The 18,983-nt window shown below is 47.9% G+C and overlaps 1 protein-coding gene across 2 annotated transcripts in view; it reads right to left on the bottom strand.

Annotated features, from left to right (window-relative positions):
- Positions 1-18,983, bottom strand: part of usp32 (ubiquitin specific peptidase 32) — a 99,754-nt gene that overhangs the window by 19,535 nt on the left and 61,236 nt on the right. For both annotated transcript variants that reach the window (XM_029715987.1, XM_029715988.1), the window contains exons 17-26: positions 18,632-18,786; positions 16,763-16,844; positions 16,515-16,589; positions 16,247-16,385; positions 16,014-16,119; positions 13,489-13,662; positions 12,774-12,948; positions 12,236-12,387; positions 12,034-12,145; positions 8,833-9,059 (exon numbers count right to left, since the gene is read on the bottom strand). In XM_029715987.1, coding sequence (XP_029571847.1) covers positions 8,833-9,059; positions 12,034-12,145; positions 12,236-12,387; positions 12,774-12,948; positions 13,489-13,662; positions 16,014-16,119; positions 16,247-16,385; positions 16,515-16,589; positions 16,763-16,844; positions 18,632-18,786 — 1,397 coding nt within the window. The remainder of the gene's footprint in view (positions 1-8,832; positions 9,060-12,033; positions 12,146-12,235; positions 12,388-12,773; positions 12,949-13,488; positions 13,663-16,013; positions 16,120-16,246; positions 16,386-16,514; positions 16,590-16,762; positions 16,845-18,631; positions 18,787-18,983) is intronic.

The raw sequence follows: 18,983 nt of genomic DNA, 5'->3' as shown, positions 1-18,983 counted from the left end.
ATATATATACACACACACACACACACACACACACACACACACACACACACACACGCTATTATTATATATACACACACACACAATATATATATATATACTGCTCAAAAAAATAAAGGGAACACTTAAACAACACAATGTAACTCCAAGTCAATCACACTTCTGTGAAATCAAACTGTCCACTTAGGAAGCAACACTGATTGACAATAAATGTCACATGCTGTTGTGCAAATGGAATAGACAACAGGTGGAAATTATAGGCAATAAGCAAGACACCCCCAATAAAGGAGTGGTTCTGCAGGTGGAGACCACAGACCACTTCTCAGTTCCTATGCTTCCTGGCTGATGTTTTGGTCACTTTTGAATGCTGGCGGTGCTTTCACTCTAGTGGTAGCATGAGACGGAGTCTACAACCCACACAAGTGGCTCAGGTAGTGCAGCTCATCCAGGATGGCACATGAATGCGAGCTGTGGCAAGAAGGTTTGCTGTGTCTGTCAGCATAGTGTCCAGAGCATGGAGGCGCTACCAAGAGACAGGCCAGTACATTAGGAGACATGGAGGAGGCCGTAGGAGGGCAACAACCCAGCAGCAGGACCACTACCTCCGCCTTTGTGCAAGGAGGAGCAGGAGGAGCACTGCCAGAGCCCTGCAAAATGACCTCCAGCAGGCCACAAATGTGCATGTGTCTGCTCAAACGGTCAGAAACAGACTCCATGAGGGTGGTATGAGGGCCCAACGTCCACAGGTGGGGGTTGTGCTTACAGCCCAACACCGTGCAGGACGTTTGGCATTTGCCAGAGAACACCAATATTGGCAAATTCGCCATTGGCGCCCTGTGCTCTTCACAGATGAAAGCAGGTTCACACTGAGCACATGTGACAGACGTGACAGAGTCTGGAGACGATGTGGAGAACGTTCTGCTGCCTGCAACATCCTCCAGCATGACCGGTTTGGTGGTGGGTCAGTCATGGTGTGGGGTGGCATTTCTTTGGGGGGCCGCACAGCCCTCCATGTGCTCGCCAGAGGTAGCCTGACTGCCATTAGGTACCGAGATGAGATCATCAGACCCCTTGTGAGACCATATGCTGGTGCGGTTGGCCCTGGGTTCCTCCTAATGCAAGACAATGCTAGACCTCATGTGGCTGGAGTGTGTCAGCAGTTCCTGCAAGAGGAAGGCATTGATGCTATGGGACTGGCCCGCCCGTTCCCCAGACCTGAATCCAATTGAGCACATCTGGGACATCATGTCTCGTTCCATCCACCAACGCCACGTTGCACCACAGACTGTCCAGGAGTTGGCGGATGCTTTAGTCCAGGTCTGGGAGGAGATCCCTCAGGAGACCATCCGCCACCTCATCTGGAGCTTGCCCAGGTGTTGCAGGGAGGTCATACAGGCACGTGGAGGCCACACACACTACTGAGCCTCATTTTGACTTGTTTTAAGGACATTACATCAAAGTTGGATCAGCCTGTAGTGTGGTTTTCCACTTTAATTTTGAGTGTGACTCCAAATCCAGACCTCCATGGGTTGATAAATTGGATTTCCATTGATTATTTTTGTGTGATTTTGTTGTCAGCACATTCAACTATGTAAAGAAAAAAGTATTTAATAATATTATTTCATTCATTCAGATCTAGGATGTGTTGTTTAAGTGTTCCCTTTATTTTTTTTTAGCAGTTTATATATATATATATATATATATATACATACACACACACACACACACACACTACCAGTCAAGACTTTTAGAACACCTACTCATTCAAGGTTTTTTCTTTATTTTTACTATTTTCTACATTGTAGAATAATAGTGAAGACATCAACACTATGAAATAACACATGGAATCAAAAAAAGTGTTCAACAAATGCAAATATATTTTCTATTTGATATTCTTCAAAGTAGCCACCCTTTGCCTTGACAGCTTTGCACGCTCTTGGCATTCTCTCAACCAGCTTCATGAGGAATGCTTTTCCAACAGTCTTCGAGGAGTTCCCACATACGCTGAGCACTTGTTGGCTGCTTTTCCTTCACTCTGCAGTCCAACTCATCCCAAACCATCTCAATTGGGACGAGGTCGGGTGATTGTGGAGGCCAGGTCATCTGATGCAACACTCCATCACTCTCCTTCTTGGTCAAATAGCCCTTACACAGCCTGGAGCTGTGTTGGGTCATTGTGTCCTTTTGAAAAACTAATGATAGTGGGACTAAGTGCAAACCAGATGGGATGGCATATCACTGCAGAATGCTGTGGTAGCCATGCTGGTTAAGTGTGCCTTGAATTCTAAATAAATCACTGACAGTGTCACCAGCAAAGCATCCCCACACCATCACACCTCCTCCTCCATGCTTCACGGAGGGAACCACACCTGTGGAGATGATCCGTTCACCTACTCTGCGTCTCACAAAGACGGAACCAAAAATCTCAAATTTGGACTCATCAGACCAAAGGACAGATTTCCACCGGTCTAATGTCCATTGCATGTGTTTTTTGGTACAAGCAAGTCTCTTCTTATTATTGGTGTCCTTTAGTAGTGGTTTCTTTGTAGCAATTCGACCATGAAGGCCTGATTCACGCAGTCTCCTCTGAACAGTTGATTGTGCGATTTGTCTGTTATTTAAACTCTGTGAAGCATTTATTTGGGCTGCAATCTGAGGGGCAGTTAATTTATGATTTCTGTGGCTGATAACTCTAATGAACTTATCCTCTGCAGCAGAGGTAACTCTGGGTCTTCCTTTCCTGTGTCGGTCCTCATGAGAGCCAGTTTCATAGCGCTTGATGGTTTTTGCGACTGCACTTGAAGAAACTTTCAAAGTTCTTGACATTTTCCGGATTGACTGACCTTCATGTCTTAAAGTAGTGATGGACTGTCGTTTCTTATTATTTGAGCTGTTCTTACCATAATATGGACTTGGTCTTTTACCAAATAGGGCTATCTTCTGTATATCACCCCTACCTTGTCACAACACAACTGACTGACTCAAACGCATTAAGGATGAAAGAAATTCCACAAATTAACTTTTGACAAGGCACACCTTGAAGCTGGTTGAGAGAATGCCAAGACTGTGCAAAGCTGTCAAGCCAAAAGGTGGCTGCGTCAAAGAAACTCAAATATATTTTAATTTGTTTAACACTTTTGTCGTAACTACATGATTCCATATGTGTTATTTCATAGTTTTAATGTCTTCACTATTATTCTACAATGTATAAAATAGTAAAAAATAAAGAAAAACCCTGGATGAGTAAGTGTGTCCAAACATTTGACTGGTTCTGTATCTATCTAATATATATATTTAATTAATTCGGCCATTCAGGAACATTCACAGTCTTCTTGATAAGCATAAAATGTAGATGTGGCCTTGTGTGTTAGGTTATTGTCCCACTAAAAGGTGAATTAATCTCCCAGTGTCTGGTGGAAGCAGATTGAACCAGGTTTTCCTCCAGGATTTTGCCTGTGATTAGCTCCATTCTGTTTCTTTTTTATCCTGAAAAACTCCTTAACGATTACAAGTAGTGATGCATCGATATGACATTTTTGGCCGATACTGATATCTTCCTTGCCCCCAAAAAACGATACCCAATATTTACAATTTTAGTGGCCTTTTAAGCATTCTAGTACAGTTAAATAGTTAATACACACACACGGACGCAGTGGTATAAGGCACTGTATCTCAGTGCAAGAGGCGTCACTACAGTCCCTGGTTCGAATCCAGGCTGTATCACATCCGGCCGTGATTGGGAGTCCCATAGAGCGGCGCACAATTGGCCCAGCGTCGTCCGGGGTAGGCCGTCATTGTAAATAAGAATGTGTTCTTAACTGACTTGCCTAGTTAAATAAAGGTTACACACACCACACTGACCAAAAAGTTATTTTGTTGGCTTTGACGTATGTCCCAATTACCAGTAAAACATAATCAAAACCTATTTCTTTCACTTACTTGCTGTGCTGTTTCATTGTTCATTTGTTCAGTCGTTTCATTCTCAACCAGGATTTCTATGGAACGCCGTTTGGGGTCTCTGCTATGGAACGCCGTTTGGGGTCTCTGCTATGGAACGCCGTTTGGGTCTCTGCTATGGAACGCCGTTTGGGGTCTCTGCTATGGGGTCTCTGCTATGGAACGCCGTTTGGGTCTTTGCTATGGAACGCCGTTTGGGGTCTCTGCTATGGAACGCCGTTTGGGGTCTCTGCTATGGAACGCCGTTTGGGGTCTCTGCTATGGAACGCCGTTTGGGGTCTCTGCTATGGAACGCCGTTTGGGGTCTCTGCTATGGAACGCCGTTTGGGGTCTCTGCTATGGAACGCCGTTTGGGGTCTCTGCTATGGAACGCCGTTTGGGGTCTCTGCTATGGAACGCCGTTTGGGGTCTCTGCTATGGAACGCCGTTTGGGGTCTCTGCTATGGAACGCCGTTTGGGTCTCTGCTATGGAACGCCGTTTGGGTCTCTGCTATGGAACGCCGTTTGGGTCTCTGCTATGGAACGCCGTTTGGGTCTCTGCTATGGAACGCCGTTTGGGTCTCTGCTATGGAACGCCGTTTGGGGTCTCTGCTATGGGGTCTCTGCTATGGAACGCCGTTTGGGTCTTTGCTATGGAACGCCGTTTGGGGTCTCTGCTATGGAACGCCGTTTGGGGTCTCTGCTATGGAACGCCGTTTGGGGTCTCTGCTATGGAACGCCGTTTGGGGTCTCTGCTATGGAACGCCGTTTGGGGTCTCTGCTATGGAACGCCGTTTGGGGTCTCTGCTATGGAACGCCGTTTGGGGTCTCTGCTATGGAACGCCGTTTGGGTCTCTGCTATGGAACGCCGTTTGGGTCTCTGCTATGGAACGCCGTTTGGGTCTCTGCTATGGAACGCCGTTTGGGTCTCTGCTATGGAACGCCGTTTGGGTCTCTGCTATGGAACGCCGTTTGGGTCTCTGCTATGGAACGCCGTTTGGGTCTCTGCTATGGAACGCCGTTTGGGTCTCTGCTATGGAACGCCGTTTGGGTCTTTGCTATGGAACGCCGTTTGGGTCTTTGCTATGGAACGCCGTTTGGGTCTTTGCTATGGAACGCCGTTTGGGTCTTTGCTATGGAACGCCGTTTGGGTCTCTGCTATGGAACGCCGTTTGGGTCTCTGCTATGGAACGCCGTTTGGGTCTCTGCTATGGAACGCCGTTTGGGGTCTCTGCTATGGAACGCCGTTTGGGGTCTCTGCTATGGAACGCCGTTTGGGTCTCTGCTATGGAACGCCGTTTGGGTCTCTGCTATGGAACGCCGTTTGGGTCTCTGCTATGGAACGCCGTTTGGGTCTCTGCTATGGAACGCCGTTTGGGTCTCTGCTATGGAACGCCGTTTGGGTCTCTGCTATGGAACGCCGTTTGGGTCTCTGCTATGGAACGCCGTTTGGGTCTCTGCTATGGAACGCCGTTTGGGTCTCTGCTATGGAACGCCGTTTGGGTCTCTGCTATGGAACGCCGTTTGGGTCTCTGCTATGGAACGCCGTTTGGGTCTCTGCTATGGAACGCCGTTTGGGTCTCTGCTATGGAACGCCGTTTGGGTCTCTGCTATGGAACGCCGTTTGGGTCTTTGCGTGTCAAATAAGCTTGTTGACCAGTCAGGACCTGAAAATGTTTACACGGTCATAGATTTTTTATGTAGTTATTACACATTGATTACACCATCACTCGTATTTCATATGTCACAACGACTCATCGATACGTATGCTATGACGCTGGTAAAGTTGTCTCGCGCATCTACAGTGCTGGTTATAAAAAAAGCTAGCTAGCTCATGTATGCAAACAATGTTCTTCCCCAAAAACATAGCAAAACGACAATCTGTTTCAGTAGCTATAGTTAGCTAGCTAACTATATAGCTAGGTGTCATCATCTAAAATAACCCTCATTTATAAGACAGTTCTTATTTGATTAATTGGGGTCGAACCCATCTTAGTATGTGAAGCTAGCCACAATAAGGATTAGCCACAATAGTGGACTTTACGGTTAGCCTTCAAAATAAAAGTATGGCACAATTATACTATTTGTATTCATTTGCATCACTGCCAATGACATACTTTTATTTTGAAGGCAAACTGAAAATTCCACTATCCTTATTGTGGCTAGCTTCACAAAACATAACCTGGTCAGGTTGAGCCTCACTAGCCAGATGAAGCTAGCTGGCTGCTTATAATGTTAGCTTTGGGCTACAGGGTTAAGTAGCTGGCTAGCTATTTATTTTCATGAACTGAAGTTCAATTTAAATTGGCGAACAACAAGTGGCAACCTAGCTAATACTTACAATGATTCCTAAATCATTGCTAAGAATAATGAAAATGACTGCAGTTTCTACTGGTCATTGTTTCAGGCTGGTTGTACTGGTGCTAGCTAGGTACTAAGCTAAATCTAGCAACCCCAGAAGTTGCGGTCGAACAAATTATGCTTTATTACCAATGCGGTATTGTAAACACATCGTTCGTGGCCGGTGTTTGCAGACTTTCTTGTACAGCTTTGACAGTGCTACTGTATCTTTTTTGACACGCAAAGACCCAAACGGCGTTCCATAGTATGTATGTCGTGAAGCTAATAGCAGTGACGCTATTACTGTGTAACTCCGGTAGGGCAACATCTGAAAAATAGCGCACTTGGTAGTGTGTACTGGTGCTCGACCAGTACACACGCGTTGTCGTCTCGCTGAAATGTTCTTACTTTTCCAAATGACTGCTCAGCTTGTTGACTGCTCGATCCACACAGCAGACATTGTGGGCTAGGTTAGGAATGCTGTGTTGCCACGTCAAATTTTGCGCGACACATGCGTCATTACGTCATGTACCTACGTTATATAGGTATGCACGTCAGCTTTGACATCGGTTTTGCACATCGGCGTTAAACTAGACAGACATCGGGTCAATAACGACGTTGGCATTTTTAGCTAATATCAGCCGATTCCGATATGTTCATTGATATATCGTGCATCGCTAATTACAAGCATACCCATAACATGATGCAGCTACCACTATGCTTGAAAATATGGAGTATTGTACTCAGTAATCTGTAGTATTGGATTTGCCCCAAACATAACGCTTTGTATTCAGGACAAAAATGAATTGCTTTGCCACGATTTTTTTCCGTATTCCTTTTGCGCCTTGTTGCAAATAGGATGTAAGTTTTGGAATATTTGTATTCTGTACAGGCTTCCTTCTTTTCACTTAGTCAATTAGGTTACTATTGTGGAGTCCCTACAATGTTGTTGATCCATCCTCAGTTCTCTCTTGTCACAGCCATTCAACTTTGTAACTGTTTTAAAGTCACCATTGGCCTCATGGTAAAATCCCTGAGCGGTTTCCTTCCTCTACGGCAACCGAGTTAGGAAGGACGCCTGTATCTTTGTAGTGACTGGGTGTATTGATACACCATCCAAAGTGTAATTAATAACTTTACCATGCTCAAAGGGATACTCAATGTCTACTTTATTTACCCATCTACCAATAGGTGCCCGTCTTTGCGAGGCATTGAAAAACCTCCCTGGTATTTGTGGCTGAATCGTTGTTTGAAATTCACTGCTTGACTGAGAGACTTTATGTGTGGGGTACAGAGATAAGGTAGTCATTCAAAAATCCTGTTAAACACACTATTATTGCACACAGAGTCCATGTAACTTATTATGTGACTTGTTAAGCAAATGTTTACTCCTGAACTTATTTAGGCTTCCCATAAACCAAGACATTAAAGCTTTTATTAATTTGTTAACATTTTGAAAAAGATTATTCCACTTTGACATTATGGGTTATTGTGTGTAGGCCAGTGACAAAACAAAAATCTAAATTTAACCAATTTCAAATTCAGGCTGTAAAACAACAAAATGTGGAAAAAGGTCAAGGGATGTGAGGAGTTTCTGAAGGCCCTGTATATATAAATCACTCACCGGACGGTTTATTTGGTACACCACCTCGTTCACGAAAATGGATCGCTCCTACCAACAGTGAGTCATGTAGCTCTGGCTTGTTATATAAAGCAGACAGACAGGCATCGAGACATTCAGTTACTGTTCAATTGAACATTAGAATGGGCAAAACGAGTCACCTAAGCGACTGAGCGAGGTATGATCGTCGGTGCCAGGCGTGCTGGATGTAGTATCTCACAAACAGCTGCCCTCCTGGGCTTTACATGTATGACAGTGTCTAGGGTTTACAGAGAATGGTTCTGCAAACAAAAAACATCCAGTCAGCGGCAGTCCTGTTGGTTTAAACAGCTCGTTGATGAGAGAAGTCGGAGGAAAATTGCAAGAATCGTGCAAGCTAACAGGCGTGCCACAACCAGACAAATAACAGCACAGAAAAACAGTGGTGTGCAGAACGGCATCTTGGAACAACTCGTCGGTCTTTGTCATGGATGGGCTATAGCAGCAGACGACCACACTGGGTTCAGCTAAAAACAAGAAGAAGCGGCTCCAGGGGGCACGCGATCGCCAACACTGGACAACTGAGGAGTGGTAAAACATTACCTGGAACATGACAGCGAGTTCAGTTTACTGAGTGTCCTGGTCAGTCCCCAGACCTTAACCCAATAGAACATAATGGGATGAGATGGAACGGGCTGTTGGCAGCATGAATGTACCGCCATCTAATCTGTAGCAACTGCGTGATGCCATCGCGTCAACATGGACCAACATCCCTGTGAAACGTTTCTGACACCTTGTAGAATGCCCCGAAGAATTCAGGCTGTTCTGGAGGCAAAATGGGGTCCGACACAGTAATAGATGGGTGTACCTAATAAACTGGACCGGGTGAGTGTGAGTCGAATATAACATTCTATTCTAATTCATTTATTCTGTAAAATATTTTATTCTGTGGTACCCACCATCTTCCTGTGCATGGCGATGATGTACCCGATCAAGGGGCTGTCCTGGACGGGGCACACGTGTCCGTTGGGCACCCCCAACCCTCCGTTGGCCAGGCTTCTCTCTGTGGTCTCTCTGCAGTGCACCACGGTGCTGGGCATGCCGTTGGAGATCAGACCAGGCTTACCATCAGGACGCGCTTTAGCTGCCACCGCCACCCCGTTAGCCATGGGCACAGGGGTGATGTCTGGAGAGGTATTACAGACGGACATGTCAGAGAGCCCTTCTGGAAACAGTAAGTTGGTTTATCATGTGACTGTGAGGAGTATGGTAGGGTTAAGGTCATAAGGAGAGGTACAGTTAAAAAGTTTCTCAACCAGTTTTAATTAAACACCTTTTACAAAGTGTTTCTGTCTGTAAGAGACTCGTCACTTCAGTCACAATAGGGTCCAACGATTCACATCACTGCCAGCGCGCGTTACATTCTACCCACCTCTAGAAGCAGCAGCAGCGTTACATTCTACCCACCTCTAGAAGCAGCAGCGTTACATTCTACCCACCTCTAGAAGCAGCAGCAGCGTTACATTCTACCCACCTCTAGAAGCAGCAGCGTTACATTCTACCCACCTCTAGAAGCAGCAGCAGCGTTACATTCTACCCACCTCTAGAAGCAGCAGCGTTACATTCTACCCACCTCTAGAAGCAGCAGGGCGTTACATTCTACCCTCCTCTAGAAGCAGCAGCAGCGTTACATTCTACCCTCCTCTAGAAGCAGCAGCGCTTTACATTCTACCCTCCTCTAGAAGCAGCAGGGCGTTACATTCTACCCACCTCTAGAAGCAGCAGCGTTACATTCTACCCACCTCTAGAAACAGCAGGGCGTTACATTCTACCCACCTCTAGAAACAGCAGCGTTACATTCTACCACCTCTAGAAGCAGCAGGGCGTTACATTCTACCCTCCTCTAGAAGCAGCAGCGTTACATTCTACCCACCTCTAGAAGCAGCAGCAGCGTTACATTCTACCCTCCTCTAGAAGCAGCAGCGTTACATTCTACCCTCCTCTAGAAGCAGCAGGGCGTTACATTCTACCCACCTCTAGAAGCAGCAGCAGCGTTACATTCTACCCTCCTCTAGAAGCAGCAGCGTTACATTCTACCCTCCTCTAGAAGCAGCAGCGTTACATTCTACCCACCTCTAGAAGCAGCAGCAGCGTTACATTCTACCCACCTCTAGAAGCAGCAGCAGCGTTACATTCTACCCTCCTCTAGAAGCAGCAGCAGCGTTACATTCTACCCTCCTCTAGAAGCAGCAGCAGCGTTACATTCTACCCACCTCTAGAAGCAGCAGGGCGTTACATTCTACCCACCTCTAGAAGCAGCAGGGCGTTACATTCTACCCACCTCTAGAAGCAGAGGGCGTTACATTCTACCCACCTCTAGAAGCAGCAGCGTTACATTCTACCCTCCTCTAGAAGCAGCAGGGCGTTACATTCTACCCATCTCTAGAAGCAGCAGGGCGTTACATTCTACCCTCCTCTAGAAGCAGCAGCAGCGTTACATTCTACCCACCTCTAGAAGCAGTAGGGCGTTACATTCTACCACCTCTAGAAGCAGCAGGGCGTTACATTCTACCACCTCTAGAAGCAGCAGCGTTACATTCTACCCACCTCTAGAAGCAGCAGCGTTACATTCTACCACCTCTAGAAGCAGCAGGGCGTTACATTCTACCCACCTCTAGAAGCAGCAGCGTTACATTCTACCACCTCTAGAAGCAGCAGCGTTACATTCTACCCACCTCTAGAAGCAGCAGCGTTACATTCTACCCACCTCTAGAAGCAGCAGCAGCGTTACATTCTACCCACCTCTAGAAGCAGCAGGGCGTTACATTCTACCCTCCTCTAGAAGCAGCAGGGCGTTACATTCTACCCTCCTCTAGAAGCAGCAGGGCGTTACATTCTACCCACCTCTAGAAGCAGCAGGGCGTTACATTCTACCACCTCAAGAAGCAGCAGGGCGTTACATTCTACCCACCTCTAGAAGCAGCAGGGCGTTACATTCTACCACCTCAAGAAGCAGCAGGGCGTTACATTCTACCCACCTCTAGAAGCAGCAGGGCGTTACATTCTACCCACCTCTAGAAGCAGCAGGGCGTTACATTCTACCCACCTCTAGAAGCAGCAGGGCGTTACATTCTACCCTCCTCTAGAAGCAGCAGTGTTACATTCTACCCTCCTCTAGAAGCAGCAGGGCGTTACATTCTACCCACCTCTAGAAGCAGCAGCAGCGTTACATTCTACCCACCTCTAGAAGCAGCAGCGTTACATTCTACCCACCTCTAGAAGCAGCAGCAGCGTTACATTCTACCCACCTCTAGAAGCAGCAGCGTTACATTCTACCCACCTCTAGAAGCAGCAGGGCGTTACATTCTACCCTCCTCTAGAAGCAGCAGCAGCGTTACATTCTACCCACCTCTAGAAGCAGCAGGGCGTTACATTCTACCCACCTCTAGAAGCAGCAGGGCGTTACATTCTACCCTCCTCTAGAAGCAGCAGGGCGTTACATTCTACCCTCCTCTAGAAGCAGCAGCGTTACATTCTACCACCTCTAGAAGCAGCAGCGTTACATTCTACCCTCCTCTAGAAGCAGCAGCGTTACATTCTACCCACCTCTAGAAGCAGCAGGGCGTTACATTCTACCCACCTCTAGAAGCAGCAGGGCGTTACATTCTACCCTCCTCTAGAAGCAGCAGCGTTACATTCTACCACCTCTAGAAGCAGCAGCGTTACATTCTACCCTCCTCTAGAAGCAGCAGCGTTACATTCTACCCACCTCTAGAAGCAGCAGCAGCGTTACATTCTACCCACCTCTAGAAGCAGCAGGGCGTTACATTCTACCCACCTCTAGAAGCAGCAGCGTTACATTCTACCCTCCTCTAGAAGCAGCAGCGTTACAACATTCTACCCTCCTCTAGAAGCAGCAGCGTTACATTCTACCCTCCTCTAGAAGCAGCAGCGTTACATTCTACCCTCCTCTAGAAGCAGCAGCAGCGTTACATTCTACCCACCTCTAGAAGCAGCAGGGCGTTACATTCTACCCTCCTCTAGAAGCAGCAGTGTTACATTCTACCCTCCTCTAGAAGCAGCAGGGCGTTACATTCTACCCTCCTCTAGAAGCAGCAGGGCGTTACATTCTACCCACCTCGAGCGTAGGAGGTTCTCACCTGTCTGTGTTGGAGAGGTGAGGGAAGTGGGGGAGCATGGGACAGGGATCTCAAACGCACACAGGAAGCCATTCACCGACAGACGCACCTTCTGATTATCCTGAGGGAAGTTCTACAGCACACAAAAAACACTATTACTACTATTGCTGCTCTCTGTATTGGACTATTGTGTGTGTGTGTGTGTGTGTGTGTGTGTGTGTACCTTGATGTTGGAGGTGTGGACCTCAGCCAGTAATATCTGTTCTGGTTTCAGACTACACAGTTCACTCAGCTGTTTCTTCAGACCGATGTACTTGTCATCCATGTTGAGCCTCAGGCCGAACCGTACAGGGGTAGAACCATCCAGCATAATGACTGAGACAGACAGACAGACAGACAGACAGACAGACAGACAGACAGACAGACAGACAGACAGACCAGACAGACCAGACGCAACGCAGTCACTTCAGGAAGTGAATAGAAATACGCATATTTCCCATTGATCATTATTGTCTATGAGGATATGATTTGCTAATAATTGAGATCTGGGGAAACATGCCATTTGGCTGCCGCTTGGCTTCTATCAAGGACCTGCACCATTCTCAGGGTAAGGAAGTGTACAGGAAAAATCATGAATTTAAAAAACTCTCCTCTGGCAAACGGTTCAGGTCAATTAAGACCAAAACCAACTGACTATCTGTCAATCATGTCCACAGAGATCAAACCCCCCCAAATCAGGGTATTTAGTCCCAGGTCCTCACCAGTGATCTCCAGGTGCATGGAGCTGTCCATGGGGAGGGGTAAAGACAGGAAGTTGAAGGGGTCGAAGCGGGCGCTGATGTGACCACACGTCTTACACTTGACCTGGGACTTGAGCTGGCCGTGGAACAGATCCACCACGATGGAACGGTTCCTCCGCAAGTGGTTCTCCCACGCCTGACGAGGAACACACACACGGAACCAGAGACACATAAAACACACACACACACACACACACACACACACACACACACACACACACACACACACACACACACACACACACACACACACACACACACACAGCACTAATGCTGCTAATTGCTCCTATAAACATGCACGCACACACACACACACAGTTCATTAACTGTATATCAATACACACACTTCACAGGTCATCCACTCCTTAAGAAGTGCTTGGTGGATGGGCTGACTTTCATTGACTCTCTCCTGGTCTCTAGACACCCAAGATGGCTGCCAGAAGATGCTCCTAAGGACGATGACGATGTAGTGCTGTATGATTGGTGAATGTTACTAAACAGTCTAGTTTTTCTTTTACTTTTTTTGTTTATCGATGTAATTTTTTTCCCATATTAACAGTGGAAAATTCTCTCTGAGAAAATAAAGATTGATTGATTGTACGTGTGTGTATTGGTCGACTGTGTGCGCGCGCGTGAAGTTGTGCATGTATGTTTGGTTTATTGATTGAACTCTGACCTCTAAGGCGACCTCCCAGTCGGGTCGTCCGTTGCTGTCCTTCAGCTCTACATAGGGTTTCTCATGCACCCTGTTCAGGTCCTCATGGAGCCCGTCCAATAGGAAGGCCAGAAGCTCCTGACTGTCCTGCTGCTGGAAGCCGTTGAACCGTGGGGCGTACTTCGCTATCGTCCACTACAGGGGGCGGTAGTGAGACAACCACATATTAGTCAATTCATTCACATCACAATGGCTACGTTTACACAAGCAGACCAATTCTGATATTTTTTTTACCCACTCATTTTTGTTTTGACCAATCACATCAGACCTTCTTCAGAGCTGATCCGAATGGTGAAAATACTGCTTCTTGACAAAAATGCCCACTTAACCCGGAAGCCAGTCGCACCAATGTGTCGGAGGAAACACCGTACACCTGCCGACCTGGTCAGCGTGCACTGCGCCCGGCCCGCCACAGGAGTCGCTAGCGCCCGATGGGATAAGGATATCCCTGCCGGGTCAAACCCTCCCCTAACCTGGACGACGCTGGGCCAATTGTTCGCCGCCACCCATGGGTCTCCCGGTCGCGGCCGTCTGCGACAGAGGCTGGACTCGAACCAGGAACTCTAGTGGCACAGTTAGCACTGTGATGCAGAGCCTTAGACTACTATGCCAAACAAACTATATTCTAATGCTTTGATTCCATCTGAAATACACAGCTAAATTATTGAATACTTTTTACGACTTTACCTCTTAGATTGTTAAAAATGAGTTGTGGTATTGAGTAGAAAGACATGACTTTACAATTCAAATGGCTGATAATGTACGAATTCAGCGTATTGCTAGATGTTTTGGATATTCTCTAGGCCTATAGGATCACGAAAATAAATTTGACTGCAGCCAATCAGAGCGCACAAAGATAACACAGTGAGGCGGGACAGACAGCATTTAAAAAAAATTAAATTTTGAGCTTCAATGCCATTCAACTCTCCTTCCGTGGTCTCCAACTGCTCCTAAACACAAGTAAAACTAAATGCATGCTCTTCAACCGATCGCTGCCTGCACCTGCCCGCCCATCCAGCATAACTTCTCTGGATGGTTCTAACTTAGAATTTGTGGACAACTACAAATACCTAGGTGTCTGGTTAGACTGTAAACTCTCCTTCCAGACTCACATCAATCATCTCCAATCCAAAGTGAAATCTAGAATTGGCTTCCTATTTCGCAACAAAGCATCCTTCACTCATGCTGCCAAACATACCCTCGTAAAACTGACCATCCTACCAATCCTCGACTTCGGCGATGTCATTTACAAAATAGCCTCCAATACCCTACTCAACAAGCTGGATGCAGTCTATCACAGTGCCATCCGTTTTGTCACCAAAGCCCCATATACAACCCACCACTGCGACCTGTATGCTCTCGTTGGCTGGCCTTCACTTCATAATCGTCGCCAAACACATTGGCTCCAGGTCATCTACAAGACCCTGCTAGGTAAAGTCCCCCCTTATCTCCGCTTACTGGTCACCATAGCAGCACCCACCTGTAGCACGCGCTCCAGCAGGCATATCTCTCTGGTCACCCCTAAAGCCAACTCCTCCTTTGGTCGTCTCTCCTTCCAGTTCTCAGCTGCCAATGACTGGAACGAACTACAAAAATCTCTAAAACTGGAAACACTTATCTCCCTCACTAGCTTTAAGCACCAGCTGTCAGAGCAGCTCACAGATCTCTGCACCTGTACATAGCCCATCTTTAATTGAGCCCAAACTACTACCTTTTCCCCTACTGTATTTATTTATTTTATTTATTTTGCTCCTTTGCACCATATTATTTATATTTTAACTTTTAACTTTCTTCAAACTACAAATCTACCTTTCCAGTGTTTTTCTTGCCATACTTTATTTACTCTGCCACCATGGCATTTTTTTGCCTTTACCTCCCTTATCTCACATCATTTGCTCACATTGTATATAGTCTTATTTTTTTTCTACTGCATCATTGATTGTATGTTGTTTTACTCCATGTGTAACTCTGTGTTTTTGTATGTTGTCGAACTGCTTTGCTTTATCTTGGCCAGGTCGCAATTGTAAATGAGAACTTGTTCTCAACTAGCCTACCTGGTTAAATAAAGGTGAAATAAATAAATAAAAAAACAGCAGAGTGACCAACCAGCATCTCCCCTGTCATCGCTGGCTTTGTGACTGACAACCTACACCATCAAGAAAGAGGTCACTAGAAAATGCATATCGTTCATTCTTGTGAGAGAAGGCTAAACGGACTTTTCTGACTCGAAAATCGGAAGCATTTAATTGAAAAGAAGCCGAGTTAATTAATGAGGTGGGAAAAGTATCCGGCTGACAAGCCTGTTATCGGCTATTTAGCCAACGGCCGACGCTAAAAGAAACCACTGAACGAGACCACATATTAGTCAATCCATTCATATCACATATGGAGACATTAAGCACATAGTACAAGTTATTGTCCTCTACAGGGAGTAAGGAAATCCCATCCACTGGTGTGACGATCCACGCCAGGATTTATAAACCAACCCTGAGTTTGAGAGGAGCAACGTTCTTCTGCGTTCCACTCCACAGCTCCATCAGCAAGTCTCCGTAGCATTTAGCCATGTGACCTCGCATCCCGATGGGGTTGGTTCTGGACACACAAAAACAAGTCAGTAATGCTATCCAACAAGCTGTTCAACTTGTAACAACACACATATGAATGTACGTACACACACACACACACACACACACACACACACACACACACACACACCTACCTGTTGAGTTCATAGAGGTGTCTTCCAGAGATGAAGTAATCAGTGAGGGGCGTGGTGTTGCTCACACACTGGATACTAGAGTTCATAAAGCACGTGTTGCCTAGGTTACTGAGGCCCGTGGCACCCTTCTCCGTAGCAACTGGGGGGAATCGGAGGGAGGTTAGAGACAAATCTATCATCCTAAACAGTAAAAGCTCTTGATAACTGCGTTGTAAATGTATGTACTGATGTACTGGTAGAAGGTGCTTGTGACACCGTCCCACTGTACCTTTATGTCGGTCCATTTTACTGCTGTTAGCGATGAAGGACATCTCTTCTGGCCAGCTCATGTCTTTGTTCCGAACTAAAAAAAAACAAACACAATATGAAGGTTTTACACATCAATGACTTACAGTACAAAGACGTGCTACTTTTATCTTCTCTTTTTAAATCGGAAGTTTGCAGTCAGGGTTTTTAAACATTTCAACACACTCAGCAGTCAGATAAAGTTTTAATTATAGCGTTCTTTGAACGTACCCTCGATAACTAAGTGTTGCTCGTCCTGAATCTTCAGGCCCTCCAGAGTGTGGTCCTCATCATCCAGCAGGGTCAGGTAGTTCTGGGGGGGAGAACAGGGTCAGATAGTTCTGGGGGGAGGAGGAGAACAGGGCCAGGTAGTTCTGGGGGAGGAGGAGGAGAACAGGGCCAGGTAGTTCTGGGGGGGGGGGGGGAGAACAGGGCCAGGTAGTTCTGGGGGGAGGAGGAGAACAGGGCCAGGTAGTTCTGGGGGGAGGAGGAGAACAGGGCCAGGTAGTTCTGGGGGGAGGAGGAGAACAGGGCCAGGTAGTTCTGGGGGGAGGAGGAGAACAGGGCCAGGTAGTTCTGGGGGGAGGAGGAGAACAGGGCCAGGTAGTTCTGGGGGGAGGAAGAGAACAGGGTCAGGTAGTTCTGGGGGGAGGAGAACAGGGTCAGGTAGTTCTGGGGGGAGGAGAACAGGGCCAGGTAGTTCTGGGGGGAGGAGGAGAACAGGGTCAGATAGTTCTGGGGGGGGGGGGGGAGAACAGGGCCAGGTAGTTCTGGGGGGGGGGGGGGAGAACAGGGCCAGGTAGTTCTGGGGGGAGGAAAACAGGGTCAGATAGTTCTGGGGGGAGGGGGAGAACAGGGTCAGGTAGTTCTGGGGGGAGGAGGAGAACAGGGTCAGGTAGTTCTGGGGGGAGGAGGAGAACAGGGCCAGGTAGTTCTGGGGGGGGGGAGAACAGGGCCAGGTAGTTCTGGGGGGGGGAGAACAGGGCCAGGTAGTTCTGGGGGAGGAGGAGAACAGGGTCAGATAGTTCTGGGGGGAGGAGGAGAACAGGGCCATGTAGTTCTGGGGGGAAGAGGAGAACAGGGCCAGGTAGTTCTGGGGGGGGGTAGGAGAACAGGGTCAGGTAGTTCTGGGGGGAGGTTTGGAGGAGAACAGGGTCAGGTAGTTCTGGGGGGGAGGAGAACAGGGTCAGGTAGTTCTGGGGGGAGGAGGAGAACAGGGTCAGGTAGTTCTGGGGGGAGGAGGAGAACAGGGTCAGGTAGTTCTGGGGGGAGTAGGAGAACAGGGTCAGGTAGTTCTGGGGGGAGTAGGAGAACAGGGTCAGGTAGTTCTGGGGGGAGGTTTGGAGGAGAACAGGGTCAGGTAGTTCTGGGGGGAGCAGGTGAACAGGGTCAGGTAGTTCTGGGGGGAGCAGGTGAACAGGGTCAGGTAGTTCTGGGGGGAGGAGGTGAACAGGGTCAGGTAGTTCTGGGGGGGAGGAGAACAGGGTCAGGTAGTTCTGGGGGGAGCAGGTGAACAGGGTCAGGTAGTTCTGGGGGGAGCAGGTGAACAGGGTCAGGTAGTTCTGGGGGGAGGAGAACAGGGTCAGGTAGTTCTGGGGGGAGGAGAACAGGGTCAGGTAGTTCTGGGGGGGAGGAGAACAGGGTCAGGTAGTTCTGGGGGGGAGGAGAACAGGGTCAGGTAGTTCTGGGGGGGAGGACAACAGGGTCAGGTAGTTATGGGTGGAGGAGGACAGGGTCAGGTAGTTCTGGGGGCAGGAGAACAGGGTCAGGTAGTTCTGGGGGGAGGAGAACAGGGTCAGGTAGTTCTGGGGGGAGGTTTGGAGGAGAACAGGGTCAGGTAGTTCTGGGGGGGGGAGAACAGGGTCAGGTAGTTCTGGGGGGAGCAGAAGAACAGGGTCAGGTAGTTCTGGGGGGAGCAGAAGAACAGGGTCAGGTAGTTCTGGGGGGAGGAGAACAGGGTCAGGTAGTTCTGGGGGGAGGTTTGGATGAGGAGAGGTCAACATCCGCAAGTTTTTATTCATTTATATTTTCTCATGTCACCGTAATATCACTTATAATATAGTTGTGGACATGTGATAGTTGCTCAACACACACACACACCTCGCTGTTATAGAGCCACAGCCTCATGTCCTCGTCTTTGATGCGCAGCCTCCGAGACAGGTACAGGTGGATGTCCTTGATGGTGCCCACGCGGCTGAAACAGCCTGTATAGGCCAGGACACGCTTCAGAGGAGTGTTGGGGGAGGGCACGTTACCTGGGGGGAGGAAGAGGGCGAGAAAGGGGAGGAGGGGGGAAGAGAGAGAGGGGGATAATGAGGGGGGTGAGAGGAGGGGAGAAAGTGGGGGGTGAGAGGAGGGGAGAAAGAGGGGGGCGAGAGGAGGGGAGAAAGAGGGGGGGCGAGAGGAGGGGAGAAAGAGGGGGGCGAGAGGAGGGGAGAAAGTGGGGGGTGAG

This window comes from Salmo trutta, chromosome 26, assembly GCF_901001165.1.
Source record: "Salmo trutta chromosome 26, fSalTru1.1, whole genome shotgun sequence".
Taxonomy (NCBI): domain Eukaryota; kingdom Metazoa; phylum Chordata; class Actinopteri; order Salmoniformes; family Salmonidae; genus Salmo; species Salmo trutta.
Note: the sequence above shows the minus strand (reverse complement) of the source record. Positions and strands in the feature narration are given on the sequence as shown.